Source organism: Dermochelys coriacea, chromosome 1 (assembly GCF_009764565.3).
Source record: "Dermochelys coriacea isolate rDerCor1 chromosome 1, rDerCor1.pri.v4, whole genome shotgun sequence".
Taxonomy (NCBI): Eukaryota; Metazoa; Chordata; order Testudines; family Dermochelyidae; genus Dermochelys; species Dermochelys coriacea.
Window position 1 is genome coordinate 227,176,047 of NC_050068.2, and position 25,776 is coordinate 227,201,822.

Sequence of the window (25,776 nt, forward strand, 5' to 3'; positions counted from 1 at the left end):
CTTGTGGTTTTATCAACTACTATGAAGTGCAGCGTCAGCTGTATGTGGCCTTCTTCATCTTTTTACATAGAGAGAAGGTGTAGATGCATCTTATATAATAAATAAATATATATATATTCAGAAAACTTCAAAATGAATTAGACTTTCCCAGTGGATGTACAAGTTTGCTCATGTTCCAGGATTGAGCTCATTCTACTATATCTAACATTGTTGTTTTTTTTTTTTTTTTTTTTTTTTTGGTACACGGTGTTTCCTTGGCATAGATTTCCAAAGTAGTTGCTTGGATTGCTAATCGTCCACAAATACCTTTTTCAGAAGAGCAGTTCAACAGTCATATTTTTTAAATCAGAACTCTTCCAACTGTGTGTTTGCCCGGGAAGGGGGAGGGTACTGCTTTTAATCTTCCACAAATGAGAATACACAGAGGCAATTCTATACTTGTATGTAGCTATTTAGAGTAATACAACTTTTAGATACTGCACTCTCTTCTCACTATCCCCACTTCTTTGGAAATCTGATTGGTCTCCTTTACTTAGTGAAAGGAATTGAAAGATGCTGAAGCTGTGTCTCTTATGAACTCATATTTGAACATTTGGAGGTGGCCATATCCACACTTAAACATTTGAGGAAAAGAAGGCACATAGTACTACTCTAGAGTTCTTTCTGGAATTTTACATAAACAGAATTCCAGTAAAAATTACTACCATAAAATGGAACTAATGCAACTCCTTGTCTCTGAATTGTTCTGAGCTTTGAAACAATTCTTACCCATTATAAATAGAATGCAGTGGTATGTTTGAATAACTATTCTCCATTTTCTTAGCTGTTAATCAGAGCAGCATAACTGCATTTCACAGGGTGAACATATTTTCATTTTTTTTTTTAAGAGACAGTTTTACAGCTGATGTCTGCTTCATGTTTTTAAATATTTGAAACAACTAGTATGGTTTAAAAATAAGGAAATGAAGATTGTTACCTACTTTATTGACATTCAGATCAATGAAAGTGAAGGAATTTGAAATCTAATTTTCCTGTCACCAAATAAGGGACACTTTTTTGGTTTAGGTTTTTGTACTTTATTCAGTTTGGACAGTGGAAAAAAGACTAGTAATTTCACTAGCTGGTTTATATTCACTAGTACAAAGCTGTGATGTTAGGTTTCAAATTCTGGAGAGGGACACTTCATTTTAAAATTTCAAGTATTTATAAAACAAAGAAAGCAAGTCTGTTAGCAGATTTTGTAAAACTTTCTTGAATTTATTTTAAATCCTAAACTTTGGTATTGAACTAAATGTTAAAAGGGTATTACCAACTTGTTTTTATGAAAGTGTCAAGATCCATTCACATTGAAGAATCTCTGTACTAATTGGATTGAAAACAATAGTGTAGTTTTGGTAGATATGGTATATTATTCACATGGGAAATTGCTATCCACTAAATATGCAAAGTGATATGCTGTGACTTGACTTCAATGGCTATTTCATGGTTAAGGTCAGTCACATAACTAAATATCAGTGCCCCACTTTGAAAATTTAGTGATATATATTATTAGCAAATTGGCTTTAGAATTGTTTACTTTTGTAAATTGCATCCTATTTATGGTTGTTTAGGAAAGTATAAAGCAAGTTGTGGAACAGATAGAAGACCACAAAAAGCGAATTCAGAAGTTGGAGGAGTATACTCAGTCATGCATGTATGTTTTTTTTTTTTTAAATAAATTGCAATTCAGACACTTTTCATATTATAAAAAAAATTGTTGAAAACTGGCCTTTTTTAAGGTGTATTTTTAAATATCAGGGTAGTATTTGTCTTGCATTAAATCCTGTTGTTTGTCCTTAGTTGTAATTTTTCAATAATTTTGGGTGTTGAAATTGGATTCAGGGGGGAGAGTCATCTGTGAATGATGCTACTGTCCTCCCAGATGTTACTTCACACTTTTTGTTTTTTGTGATTGCTTCCTCTCCCTCATAAGTATATGAGGATTATGTCTTCATTATGGACTAGATTGTGGATTTACCACAAGGCTTGAATAAAAGGGCAGAAAGCAGTTTAATAGTTTTGCTGCCCTAGAAGCTGAATAGAGGCCAGATTGTGAATTAGTCACAATTTGTTCCCTGGTCCATGTCTTCCTCCTGCCCCTGTTCTTGAGTATGCAGAGTAATTGCACCACCTCTTTTCCTGTCACATATATTACTTTCCCGCACCCCACCTGCACCCCCACACACACTGGCTCAGTTGTGCTGGCTTGTACTTGGATGGGTTACAGGGGGATGGCCATGGAGGAGGAGCTTCAGCCCAGTGAAGGGATGTTGTGACCCAATGCACAGGTGAGCAGGGGAGTACCTTATGCCCTGTGCACGTGTGTAAAGTGGGACATGATTTTGCCATAGACTTTTCAGATCATGTGAATTTTGCAAAACTGTACATCGTATTGATTCACGGTCAAATTATGCCCTCTGTGGGCATGTATCTGAGAGCAGATTTTGGACTCAACTTAGAAACATTTAAAATATATTACTGCTTCCAACCATGTGAGCTGTGTGACAAAATCCCTATGTAAGTAGCTGAAAAAATCCTGTGAATAACCAGGAAAATAAATAGAAGCCTTTTTTTTTTTTTATGTGAAAAACATGCATATAAAGGATAGCCAAAAAGTATTTGGTTTAACGTCTATAATGTAGTGGTCCAGTGTCTGGTCTTTTTAGAACAGCTGAACAAATATTCTGTTAACCACTTAATTTTAGCAAAAGATGACATTAATTGTATAGATAGCAAATTTTATAAATGGTAGCAGTTCAACTTGTTTGTTAGTAAAGTCTTTCTTAAAATTATCTCATAATTTGACTTTCATGCATCAAAATCTTGTTCCCATATAAAGATGTTGAGTTCAGCCCAGATGCTCAAATCTGTGGAATAAAATCACACTCTACTCATAAAATTAATGTAAAGTTAAGACAATATAAATGGGATACATTTTTTCTCACATCTTACCTTATTTTGCTTTAAAGTGAATTGTTAGCAGAGACAAAACAACAGGAGAAAGTCCTAATTGATGAAATGGAGAATTCAAGGGTCCAGATAGCTCAAGTAAATGAAGAACTAAATAAAATAGTTGGTGAGCTGCAGAATGCTAAAATTGACTACCATGAAGGAAGACGCCAACAAACGAGAGCAGAGATGCTGGAGAGTCTCAAAAGACTTTATCCTGATTCTGTGGTAATTGGATGGATCTTGAATATGTTTTTAACTTTCAATCTATTTATGTATTCTAGGGACACTTGTAAATGGGAATGACAATGAAAATGTACTATAAAAGAACAGTAAATTTATTAAATTCAACCTTCGTGAATTTAAAGAATTAAAGAAAAGGAGTACTTGTGGCACCTTAGAGACTAACAAATTTATTTCAGCATCAAATCAAATAAATTTGTTAGTCTCTAAGGTGCCACAAGTACTCCTTTTCTTTCTGTGAATACAGACTAACACGGCTGCTACTCTGAAACCTGTCATTAAAGAATTAAGTGATTGAACTGATACCAACCTTCAGATTATGAAAGTTAAAAATTCGTTTCTATCGTGCCATCGATAAGCATGGTATTCGTTCCTTCATGACTTTATTTTTACAAATTTCAAATGGGAGTATCTATGTAAAAATTAGAATGATCAAAATTAAGAGCAGCACTGGCATTTTTTGGCTGAGCTAGAGTTTTATAGTGCGGTAGGATGACAGAACTGGAGAGCATTTTACCCTAAGGTTGTGCTAGTGTGTATGTGTATATATTTTAATAGAAGTGGGAATGCAATTTTTTTAACTGCCGAGAACTTCAGTTTCAGATTATCCATTATGGTAAATTGTTAAACAGTATATTACTTCACTGATACTAAAATGTTATCAACTATTTTAGGCTTGTGTGCAAGATCTGGGTTATATATGGGTTGTATTCTTATTTTAGAGGATATAGTAACATTCAGAGCTGTCAGTCAAGATCCAAATTCTTAAGCTTCTCCCATTTTTGCCACCAGAATGCAATACTTTGGCCTGAAATGTATATGGCTTTATTAATTGCTTCCTCATCTGTGAAAGGTTTATCTTTTCTCAATTTGTTATGTTAAGTTTGGAAGACTGCTTGACTTGTGTCATCCTATCCATAAAAAATATCAGCTGGCCGTTACCAAAGTCTTCGGCAAGTACATGAGTGCTATTGTTGTGGCTACTGAAAAAATAGCAAGGGATTGCATTCGATTCCTAAAGGAGGAAAGAGCTGAGCCTGAAACATTTCTTGCTTTGGATTACCTTGATGTAAGTTTTTTTTTTTCTTTTCAACAGCAAATTAGTTCAGTTTTTAGATTGCTTAAGGTAGAATTTAAGTTGTATAAGGATATATAAAATGTAAGTGTTTAAGCATAAATAAAGCTATTGTAGAGACATTATATGCCTCAAAAGGTTCCTCACTGCTATAAAAACTCAAACCCTTCCCCTTTCTGCACTGTGTACTTAAGACCCTTTATTGTAATTCTATCCCATGGTTGCGCCTCCTCGTGTAACTGGTTTTACTGTCTTCGGTATATATTACGTCATGGTTTTATAAACTGGTTCCTTAAGCCATATAGTAAAATGGATCTGTCCCTAAACTTGTAGCATTTTAGAGAAAACTACTATAGAAGCCTGTAATTCAGACTTGTGCCGCAGGTTATCCATAGTTTAGTATTCTGTCCCAATATGGAATTCTGTTTGTGTTGTAGTTTGGCTCCTGAAAGAGCTCAGATACAAAGTTCCGCTATAGCTTGAGAAAACATTTCTAGCCTCTTTTTTTGTATTTACTAATAACATTTTAACATAAATTCAGCCTATTGGAAACTGATTTATTCTGTAGATAGAAGTAATTTATACTTCTGAAAATACTATTTTCATAGATGAAACTCTGATGTGTTTCATACTAACAAAAAAACTTGTTTTGTAATCAAATTGGAATCAACTATTAATTAATGGTGCATTGTAAAATGCACAGGACTCAGGGAGAGTATTTAATGGGTAACTGAATTCCAACTTGAACTGTTATGGAACAACAGCTGCTTGACTTGATGCTACTTAGCCTTAGCTCCCTCCTATTCTTTTGTAAAGTAAATTCACATACCTCACTGAGGTCATCAGTACTGTTTTTTGAGCCAAATTTTAAAAATTACTTCAACCCAACTTCTAATTTTGAGAGCCTTACTGCTTTGCCTCTCCTCTCACTCAGAAAATTAGGCCACTCTTCTAATCAGGATTTTATGCCCCCTGCAGTAACTAGTGCCATAGATGCCAGTATTTCTTTAATATCATAAAATAATTCTGGCCACAGCCAGATAACAGGCAAGTGCTCTCCAAAACTACCTGAAAACCTTTTAGACTGTCAAAGGAATCTAAGTCTTCGGGTGAAGTACCTCAGATAGACTGCTGTGGCCTCTGTTAAAATGTAACCCTTGCAAATTCAAAGGCAGGGGGTCTTTGCCTGGACTGGCAGGAAAAAGGGATAGTGGCTCTTTTAAGGACTTTCCTCTCGGGGATTGGGGGGAAACGAGGGGGAGGCATCGTCTGAGCAGTTGGGTGGTCTGGTAGGGATCAAGTAAGCCATTGGCCCCTGTGCACTTGGAGGAATGTGTATATACCCTGTCCCTCCAGCCTGAGTCTCTTGTCAGATCAGGATTAGCAGCTCCTACCGTGGGGATTAGTGTAGGACTGGGTTTTTGGTCTGCCATGGGCATTGCATTAGTTACCTCTTTTGGGACAGGGAAAGAATTTTTCCCTTGCTGTCAGATTGGCTGGGGCAGTGTGGTTTCTTCCACCTTTGCCACAGCAGCTCAGGCACCTGATGGGGTTGGACAGGAGATAAGATTCAAGTTGTTGGCCGTTTAACAGATGGAAGGTGTCCAGCACAGGTATTTGTTCCACTGGAAGTCCATTTCCTGATATTCCAAAATTGGAAGTGGACTTGAAGGAAAGTGTCCCCTAATGGGGGGAATGAGCTTCCTAATGCCTGGTACAAGCAGAACAACCCCTTTCCCTAGCTCCTTAATCCCTACATGAGGGGAGGGCAGTGGGGTCCCAGCAACATTCTGGGGACCAGCTGTGTAACGGTCGGGGACTGACAACAGCTCTTCACCATGTGGAAATAATAAAGGGAAGAGAATCATGACCAGGAGTCATTGCTTGATAGCTCCCAGATGAGCTAAGTTAAAAAAGCTGGAGCCTAATTAAACCACATCCCCTGCATCTAGGTCGGTCTTCCCATGTGTCCAGGACAAAGATGTTTCTTCCATGGAGACTTCAAAGGATCTCTGTGGCAGGAAACTGCAGTCAGGCTTCAAAAAAATAGGTGAATTGGTCATTAAAGTAAATCCTGCCTCAGCAGCCATGGGAGAATCATTCAGCAGTGAACCAATATGATCCTTTTGCATAGGAGAGAGATATGGGAGGCTACACAAGTGGATGCAGGCCGGGGCAGTGGAGCTCTGTTAAGCATATTCTTCCACTCCAAGGAGACATGGTATTGCAGGAAGGGTTATTGCAGCCTTTAGGTCTTTCAGTGGCATGACAGACTGGACTGAAGGTGATTAATGTCAGTGGCAGCTGTGGGTGCTCTGCATATCTGAAAATCATACTGTACTTATTTAGGTGTCTGTGTGTGATTTTGATGCCCAAGTTTAGGTGCCCAAGTTTGTGCGTTGATTCTTACATGAGAGAATGCTAGTGATTGCAGTGTGTTAAATTGTATCCATCAGTAATTGGGGTTTAATTGAAATAAAATCATTGTACTAGAACTATGACAGAATCATCATTCCCATGTTAAAATTGAAAACCTGTTATTGCCTTTTAAATTTGATATAGGCAATCACTATTCTAGGCATTGATTCAGGGAAGCAATTACGTATTTTGCTCAATAGAGATGGATTTAAGCACATGCTTATTTATATGCTTAAGTGCTGTCCTGATTGTGGATGCTTTTTTGAATCGAAGTCTTAATGTTTTTACATAAATCCTAGCATCTTTGATTGTGGGTAGATTTTTAATGTTACTTTAATGCATGTTTTGTCCAGTTTTTATTTACTTTAACAAATGTAAATTCTGTCTCATCAGAAGGCACAGGTATGAACGAAAATATGGATGTTTGTTGTTAATTTTGTTCATGCAGTTTACTATCCCACCAAGGTACTTGTATCTCATTATTTCGGCTAGTTCTCCAGAAGATTGTTTTTGCTTTTTAGATTAAGCCCATCAATGAAAAATTAAGGGAGATAAAAGGATCTAAAATGATGATTGATGTTGTACAGACTCCATTTACACCCCTGAAAAAAGTGATTCAGTTTGTATGTGGGAATGGTCTGGTCTGTGAAACTGTTAAAGAAGCAAGACAGATAGCATTTGATGGACCAGTGAGGTTGAAAGTAAGAAACTGAATTTTTTTTCATATGTTTTTTTCATCAGGTGGATTGCAATGATATGTTTAATACCATTTTAAATAACTTGTTCTATAAATATTCTACAAAATATGACTCAACTAAAAACTATCATATTTCTCTTGCCAGTTTACACAGAAAAAAATGTAATCCCATGAAATTTCATATAACCCATCTCTTTCCAGTTTGGAATTTTCCTGGAAAGCTCAGAGGGAAAAAATTAGAAAAGGAGTTTTAAATTAGGGTGCTGAAATATTTCCCTACAGTTGACTCTTTTTCAAATGCTCTTTTTTTTTCTTTTTGCTTGTTATATTTAAAATGTTTGGCTGAGAAACATAAAATCTGTTTTTATTGGCTTTCTTGCAGAAAAGTGCCTTCATATGTTCTTGAGGGATTCCTTTGTGAGCATGTGTGGGAGGTGCAGACAAAAGTTTGCACTATGGTTGAAAGTCTCCCTACTTCATTCTGCAGTTCCTCTCCACTGACGTTTATACACCACGATAGTATATGCGCGTAGCTCCCTGTCATGTACCTTCTGAAGACTTGTTAAAGTCTGCAGATTGGGAGCCCTGCTATGATAGTCCACTTTAAATCTTTTGAAACAACATTTTCTTCCTGTGGACTTTCTGTACCAGTCTGATATAATTTTTGTTGCTCATTCAAAAACAAGAATAATCGTAAAACAAAAAAAAATCTTTGTTAAAGTAGTTTTGAGTTGAAAAATGAAAATTGAAAGTATGTTTCACTTGGTATCCAGCTGACACCCAAAATAAGTACACTTTTTTTTTTTTTTTTTTTACTCAATTTTTACAATAAAAGTTGGGCCTTTAAAAAGTGTATCTGGAAATGAACAGTTAAGGGTTCCAACCATGTAAATATAAAATATATTAAAAATCTCATTTCCAGTTCATGGGATTAATTTCTGATATGCTGTCATGCTAATTTTATATTAAAACCTTACTCACTGAAAAATAACACTACTTTTGTCAGTTACATAATTCTTGTAGCTTGCTCAGTATACCTCTGTGTAAGCAAGGGTTTTAGGGCATGGTCCAACTAAGTATGGAGGTTACTTATATATAGTTACATTCACTTGTTTGCTCAGAGCTTGGTCCATTAGCTGCTAGACTATTGCAGATGCACAATTCCTAACCTAATTCCTAACTGAGTATTGCGGATGTACAATTATTAGTATTGTTCATTAAAGAAAAGAAAATGTCTTTAATTTTCAGACAGTGTCTCTTGATGGAACTTTATTTTTGAAATCTGGAGTTATCTCTGGAGGGTCAAGTGACTTGAAACTTAAAGCTAGATACTGGGATGAAAAAGAGATGAAAGAAATGAAAGAAAGAAGGGATAGGTTGGTTGATGAACTGAAGGTACGTCCACTAAATGGGCAATTGTATCTTAACTCTAAAGGCAAAATGGAATAAAAGTTATGAATGGAAAGACAGTCTGAGGAATTGTTCAGTTTTTGTCAACTTTTAATTTCAAGTTAATTTATTTCATTCCTGATTATTTTATTTTTAATGCAGGATGGGGGTAGTGGAATTAGTAGTGGATTGTTGGTCAGAAGTGTTGCCTGCCTGTTACCTTTGTTCCGAGAGGAATGCAGTGTGACTGCATGCAGCTGGGCCATTCATTTATCTGTAACCCATACTAACAGTGTAGTTTTGTTCCCCCCATCTAGTGTGTAGTTTGCTATTTCGGGGAGATGAGACCAAGCTACTCTTAGTGTGGGTTACGTAGATGGAGAATTGCCTAACTATTAAGAGCTAGTTTTGCTATAGAAAGTATTGTGGTATGGTAGGAGCACTTTGTGTCTTTCATCAGACAAGCTGTTTGAGGCATTGCTTTAGTGACTAGTGAGAATAAAATTGTTAGCATGCAACAGAAAACAATCTTTCATGAATTGTGACTGTAAAACTTGATTTCATAGATTTTGTTAGGAGGGCCAGAGCAGTATTTTATCAACTTATGCCCTTTTACACTAGAAAGTGAAACAATGTTTGAAAAGCATTTTCGAATATGCCCCACACCATCAAAACTTAAATTGATTGTGGTCAGCTGGCTCACGTAGATGGGGCTTACCTGTGCTGAATTTGTCTATTAAACACCCTGTTAAATGGAAGTCAGATTATGATCATAAAGATATTTTCTGGCCTGTGAATAGAGTATTGAGTATGAAGTTGACTTCCGTTTTTAAAACATACTTTTTATGTATATTTTCTTGTATAATTTTTGAAATCTGTTTTAGGAATTAATGAAGATCAAACGTAAAGAGACTGACTTGAAACAGTTACAGGCACAGTGCCAGGGAACTCAGACCCGGCTCAAATATTCGCAGAGTGAATTAGAGAATGTTAAAAAGAAACACCTTTCTAATTTCTACAAGGTAGTACAGAATAACGAAGCATATGTTTTTTCCTCTAGTTTTGGTGATCTTAGACCTGGTCTACACTGGGGGTGGTGGGCTGGATCAATTTAAGTTATGCAACTTCAGCTATGTGAATAACGTAGCTGAAGTCAACGTACTTAGATCTACTCACCGTGGTGTCTTCACTGCGATGAGTCAATTGCTGTTGCTCCCCCGTCAACTCCGCCTGCGCCTCTGGAGTCGACGGGAGAGCGCTCGGCTGTCGATTTATCGCGTCTCAACTAGATGTGAGAAATCGACCCCTGCTGGATCGATTGCTGCCCTTCAATCCTGCGGGTAATGTAGACAAGCCCTTAGGTTATAATTTTTATGCTTAATAAACGTTGTAGCTAATACTCAATACAACATTAACAAGCTTAGTAGATCTTATATTTATTTTCTTTATGTAGTTGTTGGAATTATATTTAGCAAATAGTGGTTATGATTAGAGAATTAATAAAATTAGAGAACAAGATTAATTACTATATTAAAGGAATGAGACTTTCCTTTAGGTGTTACTGTTTTTAAAAAAAATTTACTTGACACTCACCTAAACTTGATCTATAGTAGCCCTCGCAAAAGGGTGCATGACTCAATAAGTCTTAGCTGGTAGGTTTATTTGTAATACATAATTTTGCTTTCCATTCTATAGAATTGTAGCCGTTACACTTAAATCAATAATAGTGATTTCAGAAAAAAAGTTGTAACTTCTTAACTCAACACAGGATAAATAGCCATAGTGTCAGAAACATCTATTAATATTTAAAATATCATTAATTTTGTTTAAAGAAACCAGTATAAATACTTATTTCCATCTTCCTCTTTGTAATTAGGAAAAATCTAAGCTGGAAAGTGAGTTAGTAAATATTAAATCACAATGTGCTATGCTGAATGAAGGACTTTTACAAAGAGCAGAGAAAATTGAAGAGTTTCAAAAGAAAATGAATGAGGTAACACGTTGTATAATGTTCATGACAAATTATGGAGTTATGAATGGCTTACAGCAACTTCTCTGTAGGGTTGAGAGTGAACTCATGCAATTATGAAACCTTTACTGTCTGATCAGTAACTACAGTCTAGATGTTCTAAAGCACTCCAGGGAACATGCAACATGATATGCTATAATATTCTACCAGTGATATCATCCTAAAAATTAATATTTTAATATGCGTGTTTCAACATCCAAATTTTAACAGTTCGTAACCTTAAAATACTGAATCATATTTTTATTCAAACCAGAATTTTGTGCTTCCTAAGTGAGTAATATAGAACAAAACAAAACTAATTTGAAGTTTCAGGTGGCCTTTTTTCATTTACATAAACACTATGGTTTTATTTGGAATAATGGGAGGGAGGAAATTTCCTCTGCTCAAGTAACTTTAAAAATACACTGAAATGATTTTGCTGAGACTCCAACAAAATATTCACTTTGGAGCTGAGACAAAATGTAGAAGGTTTCAAACCAAAGGGAATTAGTTTATTAAAGGAATATTAAAACAGAAACTGGAATTCAACCTTAACTGTAGTCTTTGCCACCATGATCAAAATACTCTCTCTCTCTAAATCAGAATTCATGGTGGTGTAATATAAAGGTTTTATTTACATCAATTTGAGATTATTGCAACGCTCACAAATGTCTTTATGGACACACCTTTGTCACACCATAAAATTAAGCATTTTTGTATGCCACATAGAAATTATTTTAGAATTTTTATTTTTCAATTTTAAAAATTCAGTTGACTTTTTTTGTATCTCACTACCTATAAAAACAGGTTTCTTAGTTATTGTGAGTCAACTATACAGGGCTTGATAATTGAAATACAGTTCTCACCAAAAGCACATTTTCCAAGCATGTTGTCATTTCCTGTGTAAATAATGTAGTACTTGCTTTTATAGCAAAAGGAAATGTAGATTAAGAATTTCCTAAGAATAGTGTATCTATTGCTGGTGTTAAATAAGCCTGAATATTGATATGTTTATATATGGTATAGTTTTTGGCATTACATATAACTTACAGCTGTTTTTAAGAGCTTTTATTTTTCTTTCAGAGATCCATATTAGCTTGTGCTGCATGTTCTTAAAATTTTGTTCCTCTGATAAGTGCAAAATGGAGTACTCATTGTATTTGTATTTGTCCCATTGTCCCTTGAACTTTGTAAGCATAATTTTCCAAATCTTAAAACTCATTTATCTGTTTATTATTTTTAGGTTATATGTGTGAATTTGTAGATATCCATTTTCTAGTCTGGGGAAAGTTTTGCTCTTTTTGTCAGTAAGAGTAATCTGTGGTAGTTGTACTGGTGTGACTCCACTGTATAAATGTGGAGAAGGGAATAGGATTTCTAACAGGGAATAAGCACTCTCCTTTGTGGCACAGAGCTTAGCTTTGCAGAAGAATTTAGGGGCAGGAATGGGCCTGGAGGATCGGCAGCTCTGCATACCCCATAGCCTTCTCCTTCCCCATAGAGAGTGGGAACCATGGGTAGGAATGTGAGGCTAATATTCCAGTTTGATACCTTGAATTGTCTCTGGAGTAACACTGCTCCTGCTCTGGCACAAATGGCTAAAGTAGGGATTCCTATCCTCATCCTATGAAGGTCACTCGCACTGTCTGGTTATTTGGACTTCACATCCACTTTAAAAATTCCTAGTGCAACTAAATTCCCAGCATCTTTAAAATACATTATGTTTCTAAAACTTCTTTAAAATCTTGCCCAAAATATAAAAAATAAATCTTTCTTTTTTTTTATAAAATGTTTCTCTTACGTGAATTAAAAAAGTTTAAGTGGTTTGTTTGGGTCGTTTGTTTAAAGGTTGAAGATGCTGTTTTCCAGGACTTCTGTGAAGAGATTGGGGTAGAGAATATTCGTGTATTTGAGCAAGAACGTGTGAAACAGCAGGAAGAAACTGACAGAAAAAGGTGTTTTTTCAAACAAATGAAAACTGCTGTAGGCATTATCAAAACGAGTACACTGGTAATTTAGTAATTGCATAGTTGCTGTAGGAAGGATCGCCAAAGCCCAAGAGATTTACTGCAAGATGTCAGATTTTCTCCATCACAACATATCTAGCAATCCTAACAATATGGTAATGTGATTTTTACTGGGTATCAGTTTAGGTGTACTGTCTGGGGCTACTACACCAACTGCAATATTAGTCCACAGTGGTGTTTCACAACAAACTGGTTAGATAAGAATACGTTAATAATACTGTACATTTGACATTATTACAGTACTACATATATAATATGTAGTATTATAATAATATATAATATAATATATATATATATACACACACAATAAGCAAGAAGAATAATCTAAAAACAACCCAGAGAAATTTGTGAAAACATTAATGCTAATAATCAAGGTGTAGTGGAGGCCACTCTGCCTCACTACACGAGGTCACGCATTTCAAAGGAGAACCAAATGTAAGGACGTAATGTTTCTATATGGGAAGCACCCAATGACAAAATTAGAACCTCATACAAGATATTTTCAAATTGGTAACATCAACAATAGGGATTGCATTCACATACTTAGGTGACAAAGGACAAGTTTCTTTCTCAGAGGAGAGTCAGAAGCACTGGAGACTGGTGTTCTGTTCCAGGATTGGATATGAAGTCATTCCCTTATAATCTTATAGACTGAAAACTCGAAATAAGGATTACTGTTCTTTTTTTTTTTTTTTTTTTATCATCAGCCAAGCAGACAGTGATTCATGGATCTTAGAGTTGTTAACAGCGAATCATCTTTGCCTGTATTCTAATACAGATTGCCAGTAATAGAGTCCAATTCCTTTTCTGCATCCAGGTTACCTGTTGAGTCGCTCATTCTGATGTGATGTCATCTAGGAACTTCTTGAGGACAAAACGCTTTCCATGCATGTGGCTGAGATTCAAATATTTTTACAGATTCATAGTTGAACAGGATTTTAAACTTCAGAATAGCGGATATGCTCCATTTTAAATCCTGGTTTTAGATCTCGGAGAATTGGTTCAGAGGAGGGTGGTTTTAAAAAGCTGATAATAGAACAATAAAAGGAGAAGCTTTCTGTATCGATCATGAGTACATACTTGTACTGAGATGCGAGAAGCTCTAAACTTTGTGTTACTTCTGTTTCTATTGGGACAAAATGTTTGTGGAAGTAGTCATCACTATACCTGGGACTAGTGTGGGGTTTTTATTACTACTTCAGGTATATCTGCGAGATACTTCATTTGTGCATTGCATACTTATCCTGCAATGGTCATCCTATGTCTAAATTATCATGTTAAATTTAGTGTGCTCTTTGCATTTATATTCAGTTATTCTGAAGTAAAAATGAATGGGGTACATTTTCTTTACAATCTTTTTTTATGGACACTTTTAAATCAGTGCTAAACTGATTTCTGAGTGTTGGCCAAAAATAATGTTATTACATTATGTTTGGCCAGACTGGAGTTTGAAAACCAGAAGACACGATTGAGCATTCAGCTCGAATACAGTCGTGGCCAGCTACAAAAGTTGGTGAACAAAATCCACATGTTGAAGGAGGCAGTTCGTAAGGATGAGGCTGAGATTGTCAGGCTAAAGAAGGTAACTGTTACATAACAATATCCTATTGCAGGAGAGAGGGAAAATATAGAGTATCATAATTTTAAGTAAACGTGATACTTATTTATAAATGGTCAGAATATTCAGTTGTATACATTTTAACTTTGAAACAAATACGTTAAAATAATATGGTATATGAAGTGGAAAAAGAAAATATTAAGAGCAACCTTAACTCTGTCTGCTTGAACATGTGCATTACAGGAATGTCTTTAATTGCATGAACATGCAATATGTATGCATCAATGGATATAGATAAACATGCAGTTAAAGTATTAATAACACACTGGAGGTTCTTTAGCAAATGTTACTAGTGACTGCTAAACTAATATGCATTTATATCATGCTTTTCATCTTCAAAATACTTTACACATAGTAAATATAGTCAGCATAAAATAACTTCAGCATAACTGAGCATACAGAATGGCCTCATATTTTTGTATGAAGTAGTTTTTAAAGTTGACTGTACATGTAGATACTTTTTGTACTTGGCTTTTCTTAAAATTCATTTTTAAAACATCATCATGAGCATATGCAGTAATAAAAAGTTACACATTCATATGCAATTAGCGTTATTTTATCCCTTTATATTGATAAATTGTCTATCCATGTGAAGCAGTGAAAAGGAAAATGATGTTGCAGTGTGTTAAATAAAAGATATATATTACTTAGATGTTTATCCCACTAAACCTGCTCCATAGCGAGAATGATGCCAGGTACATCTCTATTTTCCACATCTTATCATTAAAGTAAATCAAATTATCATTAAAATACAGAGGAAAGGGTGTATTTCTGGAGAGGGAAAAATAATTTAGCATCAAAATAAAATTTCTTCCTCCACACTCTTGCCCCGCAGAGGACCTGTCTTTGTCAACTCCAGATGAAACAGTCATTTCAGCACCGATGCTGATCCTAGATGATTTTAGGGCATTTCAGGAGCTCCTGATACAGATCAGACACCTTGGAGATCAAGAAATCTCAATTTTTTTTTTTTGATATCCCGTCATCCCTGGGACCAGCCAGAATATCTCTTCCTATAAATGAGATCTTTAGATTCAGAAAGAGTGCTGTGGTAAATGCCAGTCACCTACTGTCTATGAAATGCATAGAAAAATGATATCTAGTACAGAAGGAATTGAGTACTTCTACTTGCACCTCAACCCCAGTTCCTTAGTAGTCCTGGCTGTCCATGCTCAACAGGAACCCAACAACAGAAAAGGATCCCAAAAGACTCAACTTTTTGGGTGAAAGTCCTCCTCTGCTTCATTCAAGTTGAAAGTGTCAAATTTGCCAGGTTGTCCTAACAGAGTACAATTTCTTAATATGGGATGGGATGCCACTCAGCAGACTCTGCCTCTCCCCTCCTCTTCCCCCCCCCCCCCCGCGCCGAGAAGATAGAATAGCTTAATTACCTTGTTACAGAGGGCCAGCTGGTAACAGAGTCAGCTCTTCAGGCCGCAATGGATGCGGCAGATACCACAGTCTGGTCCATGGCCACAGTCTGTTATCATGTAAATAACATTCTGGCTTTAGACAGTCTTCATGAAGTGCAAGCCATAACTGAGGATTTACCATTTGAAGGATCAGAACTATTTAGTGAGAAAACAGAACCCTGTACTTGCTAAAGGATTCAAAGGAGATGTGGAGGTCCCCAGGAATCTGTATGCCTCCAGTGTACCATCATCGATCACAACATCAGGATAGGCAACAAACACCTCCATATCCCAATCAGTCTAAAAATCTATAAAAGTACAGTAGACGTTGATAACTCTCCTCAACACCAGCCGCGCACAGCGCTGCATTCATGCGTTGGCAAACTTGATAGTTTTTTGTTGAAAGCTGCACTGACACTAGTCAACTGAGCAATCTCTTGAACACCAGCCTCATCTCATCCCACAATGCACGGTTGGACATCACCACTAACAAATGAGTGCTAGGTGTTGCGACATGCTTATACCATACAATTCTTCTCCCTACCCTCTTCTTGTCTCCTTCCTCATCCCTCTCCAGGGATCCTTCTCGTGAGAGCCTTTCACAAACAGAATTGTCCTTGTTACTCTGGCTGGTAATAATAGAGGAGTTGCCTCAGGAATACAGGGGAAGACAGTCTATTCACTGTATTTTCTTTATTCCAAAAAAGAAAAAGGGGTTTTGGTTCTGTCCTATACCTGAGGAGGCTCAAGAGATACATATGCGGTCTCAGATTCAGGATGGTAATGCTTGTGTGCATCACTTTTGAGGTTAACACTGGTTTGTGACTTTCAACTTGCAATATCCATACTTCCCTAGTACCATCTACCTGGCTCATAGAAAGTACCTCAGATTTATAGGGGGACCCAAGCATTATCTATACAGAGTCCTACCCTATGGACTGTCCATGGCACTGAGTGTATTCACAGGTTGTCTAGCAGTGGTAGTGAGATATCTAAGGAAATAGGCACTTCATGTCTACCCATACCTAAATGATAGGCTGATCAGGGTCAAGTCCCAGGACTGAGACCAAGACAGCTACAATGAATCTTCTCCTTGCTCTCCTAATTAGAGCTTCTAGTGAATTATGAAAAATAGTCTCTCATGCTGTCGAGGTGAATAGACTTCATACTCAACGCATGGTCAGCGTGAGCATACCTGCCAGAAGAGCCCTTCAGTAACTTGTGCATGGTGACTTACACATGCCTGGGACTAACAGGACATACACAGGTGTGTTCCTACGTGATGCTGCTTGCCAGATTCCTTCTTTGGCCATTACATTGGTGTATTTCCCAGCCAAGCATCATTTGAGCACATTGATCATGGTACCTCCCAAATCTTGTGAGCACTTACCTGGTGGCTGGATGCCTCAACTGTGAGAATAGAGGTGTCCTGCTTGACCTCTCTAACGTAGACAAATATTATAGATGTATTAACCTTTATACATTTATTATTATTTTATACAATTATTATAGATGTGTTGTAACTTTTTTATATATTTTAATTTCTTTATATTTTAATTTGCTATACAAAGTAAGAAGAAATGCTTTTAAGACATCATGTGGTTTCGATCTCTACAAAACTATTGGATGATAGTTTATTGGTCTTTACTATGTATTAAGGTAATCCTTTGAGATTAAGACTATTTATGCTCTCAATAAAATTCTTTTGGATCTTTGTTTAAGAGAGTACCATGAATAGCTCACTGGATATATAGGAATCTGTGTAGTTGAGTATTTTCAAGTGCAATAGTTTCACAGCATGAATAGCTTTATAAAGAAACTGACAGCTAGTTTGTTATACCAATGTAATACGGTATAAAGGTTTTAAACTTTTTGATTCCCTCTTGCTATATAGTGGCATATTAGGCTTTTAAAATAAAAGATAACATTAAGAATATGAATTATTTTTTTATGCAGGATGAGGAAGAATTTTTACTAATGGTGAATGAAATAATGGAGGAACAGCAACATCTTAAGGATAGATTAATAACTCTCAAAACTGAGGTTACAAAAGCCCAAAATGAAGTTGAGGAATCAAGGAAGAAATTATTAACCCTTAATAGGTAATTACTAACTGTATTCGGGTATAATAATTAGTTTAGTAATTTCAAAAGAGGTCAACACTTTAGATGCTTGGACCTTTTGTGGGAAGTCATTTGTCATATTGGATCAGGCCTGAGGTCAGTGTAGTCCAGTGATCCAGTCTCCAGCAGTGGTCAGCACCGGATGCTACAAAGGAAGGTGTAAGAACCTGTAGTGGGTAGATGTGGGATAATATACCTCCCTCCCCCATTAGGTCTCATCCTGGTCTCCCATAGATAAAAATAGTTAAACCTTGAATTTTTGATTAACGTCTTAGCGTGATTTTTTTTGGAGTTTTTTCTGTTTGCACAGTGCTACACTCAGTGCTTGTCAGGTATTGCATATCTTGAGGGAAATGCTAATTTTAGACTGCTTTCTTGTCCTGCTTCTGCTGCTAAATGATCTTCTGTGGGAATGGTTCCTCCTTTAGTTTAGTCCATCTTGTCTTCATCAATCCTGCTTAATTGTGTGCATGTATTCTCTTTTAGCGTCTTCTACTGAATGATCATTATTAGCCATATATTGATTATCAGCCATTATTCAATCCAGTGACTCGTTGTCCTTTTTGGGGATAAACATGTATGTGTTAGCTAAGAAAATTTGTGAAATATTTCTCATAGTATACTTTATTCATAAAAAAGTTATAAGAATTCATAATTTCAATACAGAATATATTGTGTAACAATAATGATAAATAGTTTTTGACTGCTAACTATTAGGATTATTGTTCTATCTGTCTTACTATTTAGACACTTCATATTTTTACAGTAAATTGATTAGGTGACCTTGAATTGTATTTCAAGTAGAATAAATGCTAGGAGAAGATACTATATCAGTTCGTGGTTTGAAGGGAAGAAATCTTCATGAGCAGAAGAATGGGCTGGTAGGATAGTGATTGTAGTTGATGTAGTAAGTGTGCTAAATTCTGAAAGCTTGAAACTGTTGAACTTTGATGATATACCGAGACTGTTATTTTCTGCCCCTCTGTTATTGGTAAAAGAATCCATGTTTGAAAAATGACTTGAACGGTCTGCTTAACTTTAATTCCTTCTTGGTGCTAATGCATTATATAGGACTTCAGATCATTACAGTACTAAGTACTTACCTTTTAATGGATAATGTAGACTACAGTAGAGAAATACTTCTGGTTTCTATTAGTGCATGCCTGATTGGTTTTCAAGTTGTGTAGTTATATAATTTTAATAATGCCAGTGTTTTAACAGTTTCATACCTTTTGTATTGTTGCAGGGAAATGGGTAAGTTGCAAAAGGAAGCTATATCTATTGAAACCTCTCTGGAACAGAAAAGATTAGAGAGACATAATATGCTTCTTGAATGCAAGGTCCAAGATTTGAGAATTTCTCTCTTATTGGGGTCACTGGATGAAATCAGTGAAGTAGAGGTACTGTAGAAATACTTATGAAAGATGTACTATAGCAGAAAACATATATTCCTGAAGTAAAATGTTGTTGTTTTCCTAATGGCTGACTGTTCTGGTTACATCATAATGTAAAATAATAATATAGGCATTGGCCTAATCCATCATTATGCAGCCAGTAGAAGGGACTATCGCACATTTTTACACGCAACCTCATTGGCAACATCTTATTGAAAATATATAAAAACTTCATAATACAAAGGCATTGCCCTATCAACATTGTAAATAAACATTTAAGAGGCTGCATAAAGACAAAACTATTATTGCAAAAATGTAAAACCTAGGGGATTAGATAGGATGAAATTCAGATTTGAATGATTTTCTATTGAGGACTCCTCCTTAGATGATATTCTGACATTTCTCCCCTACCCTAAATATGAATATTCTCTAAATCAGAGCTTCCTTCCTCCAACAGATATAGAAATAAAGTCAAATAAATTAGAGATGGAATATACTTATGACAGTTTCAAGTCCTCCCTCCTCACTTTCACAGTGGGCAGGGCCACTCAGAAGATTTTGGGAGTCTAGGGAAAAATCTGGAACTCAGAGCCCTCCACTCTTCCAAAAAAAATCACCACTGCGGGGAGGCTGGGTCAGGGGGTTGGAGGGCTGGGTCAGGGGGTTGGAGGGCAAGCTTACCCTGCAGTGGCAGCTCCCACTCTCTGTTTGAGAGGGCCTCGAAACCAAGTGACGGTGAGACTCCGTGCCAGGTTGCAAAGCTACTCGGTTCCCCCACTCCCCCTGGAAACATGTGCCCCAGGGCAAACTGTCCCTCTGCCCGCCAGGTGTCTGTGTCAGCAGGATTACCTCTGCCCTTCCCCCTCCCCCCGACTGCTGTGAAGAGTAAAAACTCTTTGCCTCTTTCTCAGGAGAGAGAGTGAAAGGGAGGAAGGAAATTTGCAAGGAAGCTCCCTGGATCCAGTCTTGGGAAAGCTCCTCTGGGTGAGGATAGGCAGAAATGGGTGGGAGAGGAGGAAGGAAGAACAAGGGGACAGGGGCATTCAGTGGTGAGAGAGGGGTTTGGAGGGTACTCATGGAGTGACTACATTGGCGGAAAGGAGATGGCATGTGGTGAGAGGGGGCTGTGGCTGTCATGGAGTAGGAACAAGGTGGATAACTTGGAGGGGACGTAGTAATGTGTCACTGATGTGAGGAATATGGGAAGGAAAATAATGGGGTACTGACAATGAGGAGGATGGAAGCGGCATGTGAGGACTGGGAGAGAGCTGAAGTTGGTAATTGTAGACCCAGGCTTGCAATGAGTAGGAGGCAGTCTGCTTGTGCTCATTGCCCAGCAGCCTAAAAGGAAAGAGAGATTGGCTTATTTTTTCTAAGGACAATTGTCTGGAAGTGGTGTTTTCTGTTGACTGATGTCCCTAGGAGCTTTTTTTGAAGGGGGATTTAAAAACTCCCTGGAAAGCCCATTCTGACAGACCAGAAATGGAGTTAGCCCCTTTTAAGTGCACTCTGGACAAATCCACTTCTGCTTTCATGTTAACCCCACAACTGCACTTGCTGGATTCTTCAAACTTCATAGAAAGACAGCATTTTCGACTATTAATACCTCTTGCTAATCAACAAGTAAACCATAATGTGTGATTACAAAAGTGTATTAAATAAATTAGGAAAGGAAAAGTTGCTCCATTTTTCTCCCTCATTCCATCTCATGTAGACTTTGTTCTTTTTAAAAACTAAAAAGATCACTATATTTCTGAACTTAAAAGCCCTTCGTCTGTGTTACAGCTGGGAACTGAAGCAGAAAGCACTGAGGCTACTGCAGATATCTATGAAAGAGAGAGAGCAATTCAGATAGACTACAGCAGTCTAACAGATGATCTAACGGTGAAGCCATTTATTTTATTTACTTTATAGTACTATAGAATGACACTTTCATGCATTCTTCAGCATAATCTTAAACAAATGTTTTGACAGAAAACTAGTAAGCTTGAGATTTGATAGCAGCCATTTCCTGTTAGACATCCTGACTTTTTAGCATTAGTATATATGCATTTTATCTATCAGAATATTCCACTTAACTTTAAATCATAGCATGTAGTTTTTGTAAAGTGCAAATCTAATGGAGGAGGAACAGAAATTCTAATTTTCCTTCATACTATTGCATTCATGGGGCCCTGCAATAGAAATCGCATACCTGGCCACAGAACTTTCAAGAATAGTGTTTGGCAGATAAGGGCCTTGTGTCGATTCCCCGGAGCCGTGCATTCCGAAGACCAGTGGTTCTCAACGGGGGTACATGTACCCCTGGCAGTACGCAAAGGTCTTTCAGTGGGTACCTCATCTAGATATTTGCCTAGATTTACAATAGGCTACATAAAAAGCACTAGAGAAGTCAGTATAAACTATAATTTCATACAGCCAATGACTTGTTTATACCGCTCTGTATACTATACACTGAAATGTAGGTACAATATTTTATATTCAAATTGATTTATTTTATAATTGTATGGCAAAAATGAGAAAGTAAGCAATTTTTCACGAATAGCATACTGTGACACTTACATATTTTTGTCTGATTTTGTAAACCAAGTAGCTTTTAAGTGAGGTGAAACTTGGGGGTACGCAAGACAAATCAGACTCCTGAAAGGGGTACAGTAGTCTGGAAAGGTTGAGAGCCATAGCTGTAGACCAAGGATATAAATACCCTGTCTTCTGTAAGAATCCTTTAGATCATCCGCTCATCTTCTGGAGAGGTTGCAGAACCAGTCTTTCCCTTTCTCCATCATGTTAGTTTTCATGAAAGAGCTGTAAATAGTTAAGTGGAGTGGCTTAGATCATTGACAGGTTTCAGAGTATCCGCCGTGTTAGTCTGTATTCGCAAAAGAAAAGGAGTACTTGTGGCACCTTAGAGACTAACAAATTTATTTGAGCATAAGCTTTCGTGACTCAATCTTTTTTAAGTTCTTGTTCAAGATGACCAATTTGTTGATAAGAGTTAAGATACTTTTCTTGTCCTTCTATATTCCCTACTGTACAACGGCACAAAAAGGGTGTTTTATGCCTCAGGGAAATGTGCTCAGGCCAAGCTGCTATACCTTTAAGGCCTTGCCCCAAAGGACCAAAAAACTTTTCCACAACTTGCTACTGCAAGAAGCTGCAGTAGTGAGTCTGGAAAAGCTTTTCCTAAAAAATTCTCCCCATGCACAAGCAATGGGGCTGCTAATCCTTACCCCAGTCTGCTTCAAAATACCAGGCTCAAAGGAGTTGGTCATCTTTTTGTAAAGGTCTTTTATAAAGATGCTCAGGAGCAATCAAAATTGGTTCTGAGGGCTAAAGATCCTACCTAGTTCTTCAAATAGAGCTAAGGAAAAGACTTTCATGGTATCAGAAATTCTTCTTCTCCAGCAGAATAGCAGGGTAGATCACCCAGAACTCAAGTTGCTTCACATAACAACAGAACTGTTTGGCTTAAGCCTTATATGATTGGATGTTTTAGCCTGTCTAAGGAATTCAAGGCAGAATATTAAGAGACCAGACCTCTCTGCTAGGAGGTATCATGCTGCCAGATGGAGTTGATTTAAAAGGTTTTCTCAAGGCAGAGATCTTTGACCATGCTTCTTGTCCATTTTATTTCAGTTTAAATTATCTTGGGCTTTTTAAAAAAATGTTTATTCCTGACTATTGCCAAGGCCTGTTCAGCTGCTGTTTCTGCTTACTGTGTCCTGATGTAAGGGACGTGGTATTTTTCCATCTGTGGTGAACCAGTTTGTATAGGACCCTCTTGTCTGGGAGCCTGCTGATTCTATTGGCAAGTAATCCCTTTTTATGACTTGTCTTCTGCTTAGGACCTACAGTCTGATAAAGAGATTGAGGCTCATCTGTCACAGCTGCAGCAGCAAATAGTATCCAAAGAAAATATTTTATTCAAAACAGCTGCACCAAACTTAAGAGCACTGGAGAAATTGCAGACTGCTAAGGACAAGTTCCAGGAATCAGTAGATGGTAACACTGAATCTTCCTTATTAGTAACCATTTCTGTGAAAATTTTCCATCCTGCATAATCCTTATGCTAAAACTGGTCCTATTTTTTTTATTATTTTTTTATTTTTTACTCCTTTCACATATTTGAGTATTTCCTTTGTGTTTGTATCAGAGACTTACTACTGGAGGCCCTGTGTTTTTTCCTTAGTTACACTTTTATACTGCCATTTCATATTAATAATCTTATTTATAAAATGTTGCATCTTATTCTAAATTATTTCTTTAAAACTTTGTGTTCCATCATTAATTCTGTTTGTATCTTCACCAAAAATATCTTTGTAAGCAAGATATAGTATATTCCTTGATAAGAGGTTTATTAAATTTCAGAGATGACTGATTTGCTAAGAATTTTCTGCTAATTTCCTTAGAAGAAGCAATCCATGTACCAGTTACCATATCTTTTTCTGGAGCTCAAACACAAACATTACTGCAAAATTAGTGGCGTGCTGTAAGTAGCACACTACTGAGAGTGCAAGGAATTCCACTGCCACACCTAAATATAGACTTATAAACTCCTATAGAGTTTACCCAATCTAATATACAACTGTGTGAACAACTTGTGCTCAGGCAGAGGTCCATCTCTTCACACATCAGTCTGGTCTTGTGTAGGGAAAACTGGAAACATCCAAACAATTTTCTAGGTTTTCAGTCTCGGTAGCTGAGCTCTGGGAGCAAAGTTAAGACATTGCCATGTTGCTCATATATGCACTGAAGCTGTTTTCCGTTTATGTTGCAATACAGATTTCTCTAGTAAAATGCTTATTAGCTAAGATATGGATTACTAAGAGAATTAAACTAATTTTAAGTTTTATTATTGAGCACTTTCTGCAAAGCTAAAGTTAGTTCAATTATTCTTTCATAGCTTTTGAGGCCAGCAGAAGGGAAGCCAGAATATGTAGGCAAGAATTTGAACAGATGAAAAAAAGAAGATACGAGCGTTTCAGCCAGTGTTTTGAGCATGTCTCAGTAGCTATCGATCAGATCTACAAGAAACTCTGCAGAAACAGTTGTGCTCAGGTGTGTAATGTTTTCAAGTACTTGGTTTAAAAAAAGTTTACTAGCTTACTTTCCCTCAGTTGGTAATTGGAATCATAATACTGAAAGTTTCATTAACTAGAACAATAGAATTTATTCACTTTTTTTTTTTTTTTTTTTTTTACTCTCCAAGGATAGGTTATGGTTTCAGTCTTGGACATGAAATTTATGCAAACAGACTAGAAGACAAAGATCATTAGGAAAATCACAATTACGTAAAGTGAAGAAAAGATAGTAGCTACCAGTCTGCACTTACCTGCAGCTTTCTTTTGTGCAAGAGAGGAATGGAATAATGCATTCACTATTTTGGGAGTTTTGTTTATTTGATTTTAGACTTCTGGAATATCATGAAGGATGCGTAAAGTATATTCATTACTTTTAGCTTTTAAAGGAAATATTATTGGTTCACAGATTTAGTTGTGGGTATAGCAAGCATCCAGAACATTCAGATATCCATATAACCAGTTAACAAGACTATTTTAGATATCTGAACCCTAGCATTTTTGTTTTAACACTCCCTACACTTCTCTAAATAAATGTGGGGGGGAACTACTCTTACATATACCAGTTCATATCAGTATAATTATTTATAAAGAGCTATAGAACAATTGCTTCTCTGTATTAACTCCTCATCAGTCATCTAGCATGTACTTCTGAAACATCTAAAAGAAAAATATTACCAGTCTTTCAAAGTAAATTATAGGAAATCTCCCACACAATTTGTGCACATCGAGTTCAGCAAATTTTTAAGTATTTCTGCAAATGAGTTCAAGTTTTGCTCCAAACCACAGACACATTTCCCACACTTATTCTCCCTCAGAGAGAATGTGAGAATTTAATTGTATACAGGAGATCTAACAACATAGATCTTCACAGCGGTAACAGATATCTTCCTATGCCTAACATACATGATATCTTTTCTGGCCTCATAAAACCCAGGTTCATACCCTTTCTTATTGAAGGAGGCCAGGGAGTTAAAGTTGAGATCATTCAGCAGTTAAGAGTGGGAGATAGCCTCTGTGCAAACTTATACCAGCAGCATAGCAGTTAGCAATCCCTTACTTGTATTTTAAACATAGTGGGTTAGACCCAGCAACAGATGTACTATAGAGAGTGAGTTGGAATGATATGTAGCCTCTGACTTAATTTATACAGTCTCCTGTATGGCTGTTTTTTAAAAAATGTTATAGCCATTTAACAAGATTTTACTCCGTCATTTGTTTTAAAAAAATTAGTGCAAGACAGACTAGCGGTCAGGCAGAGATTGGTGATGACCTAAAACATAAGAAATGTATTTAATTCCTGCAT

At 36.6% G+C, this 25,776-nt stretch overlaps 1 protein-coding gene across 8 annotated transcripts in view; it reads left to right on the forward strand.

The window, feature by feature from the left end:
* Positions 1 to 25,776, forward strand: part of SMC1B (structural maintenance of chromosomes 1B) — a 62,230-nt gene that overhangs the window by 15,247 nt on the left and 21,207 nt on the right. For 3 of the 8 annotated variants that reach the window (XM_038375907.2, XM_038375936.2, XM_043515296.1), the window contains 14 exons: positions 1,611 to 1,693; positions 3,009 to 3,216; positions 4,115 to 4,300; positions 7,246 to 7,425; positions 8,670 to 8,816; positions 9,695 to 9,832; positions 10,687 to 10,803; positions 12,667 to 12,773; positions 14,286 to 14,427; positions 17,832 to 17,977; positions 19,245 to 19,398; positions 21,178 to 21,276; positions 23,238 to 23,394; positions 24,296 to 24,450. In XM_038375907.2, coding sequence (XP_038231835.1) covers positions 1,611 to 1,693; positions 3,009 to 3,216; positions 4,115 to 4,300; positions 7,246 to 7,425; positions 8,670 to 8,816; positions 9,695 to 9,832; positions 10,687 to 10,803; positions 12,667 to 12,773; positions 14,286 to 14,427; positions 17,832 to 17,977; positions 19,245 to 19,398; positions 21,178 to 21,276; positions 23,238 to 23,394; positions 24,296 to 24,450 — 2,019 coding nt within the window. The remainder of the gene's footprint in view (positions 1 to 1,610; positions 1,694 to 3,008; positions 3,217 to 4,114; positions 4,301 to 7,245; positions 7,426 to 8,669; positions 8,817 to 9,694; positions 9,833 to 10,686; positions 10,804 to 12,666; positions 12,774 to 14,285; positions 14,428 to 17,831; positions 17,978 to 19,244; positions 19,399 to 21,177; positions 21,277 to 23,237; positions 23,395 to 24,295; positions 24,451 to 25,776) is intronic. The other 5 variants (XM_043515287.1, XM_043515301.1, XM_043515274.1 and 2 more) reach the window with 4 other exon arrangements.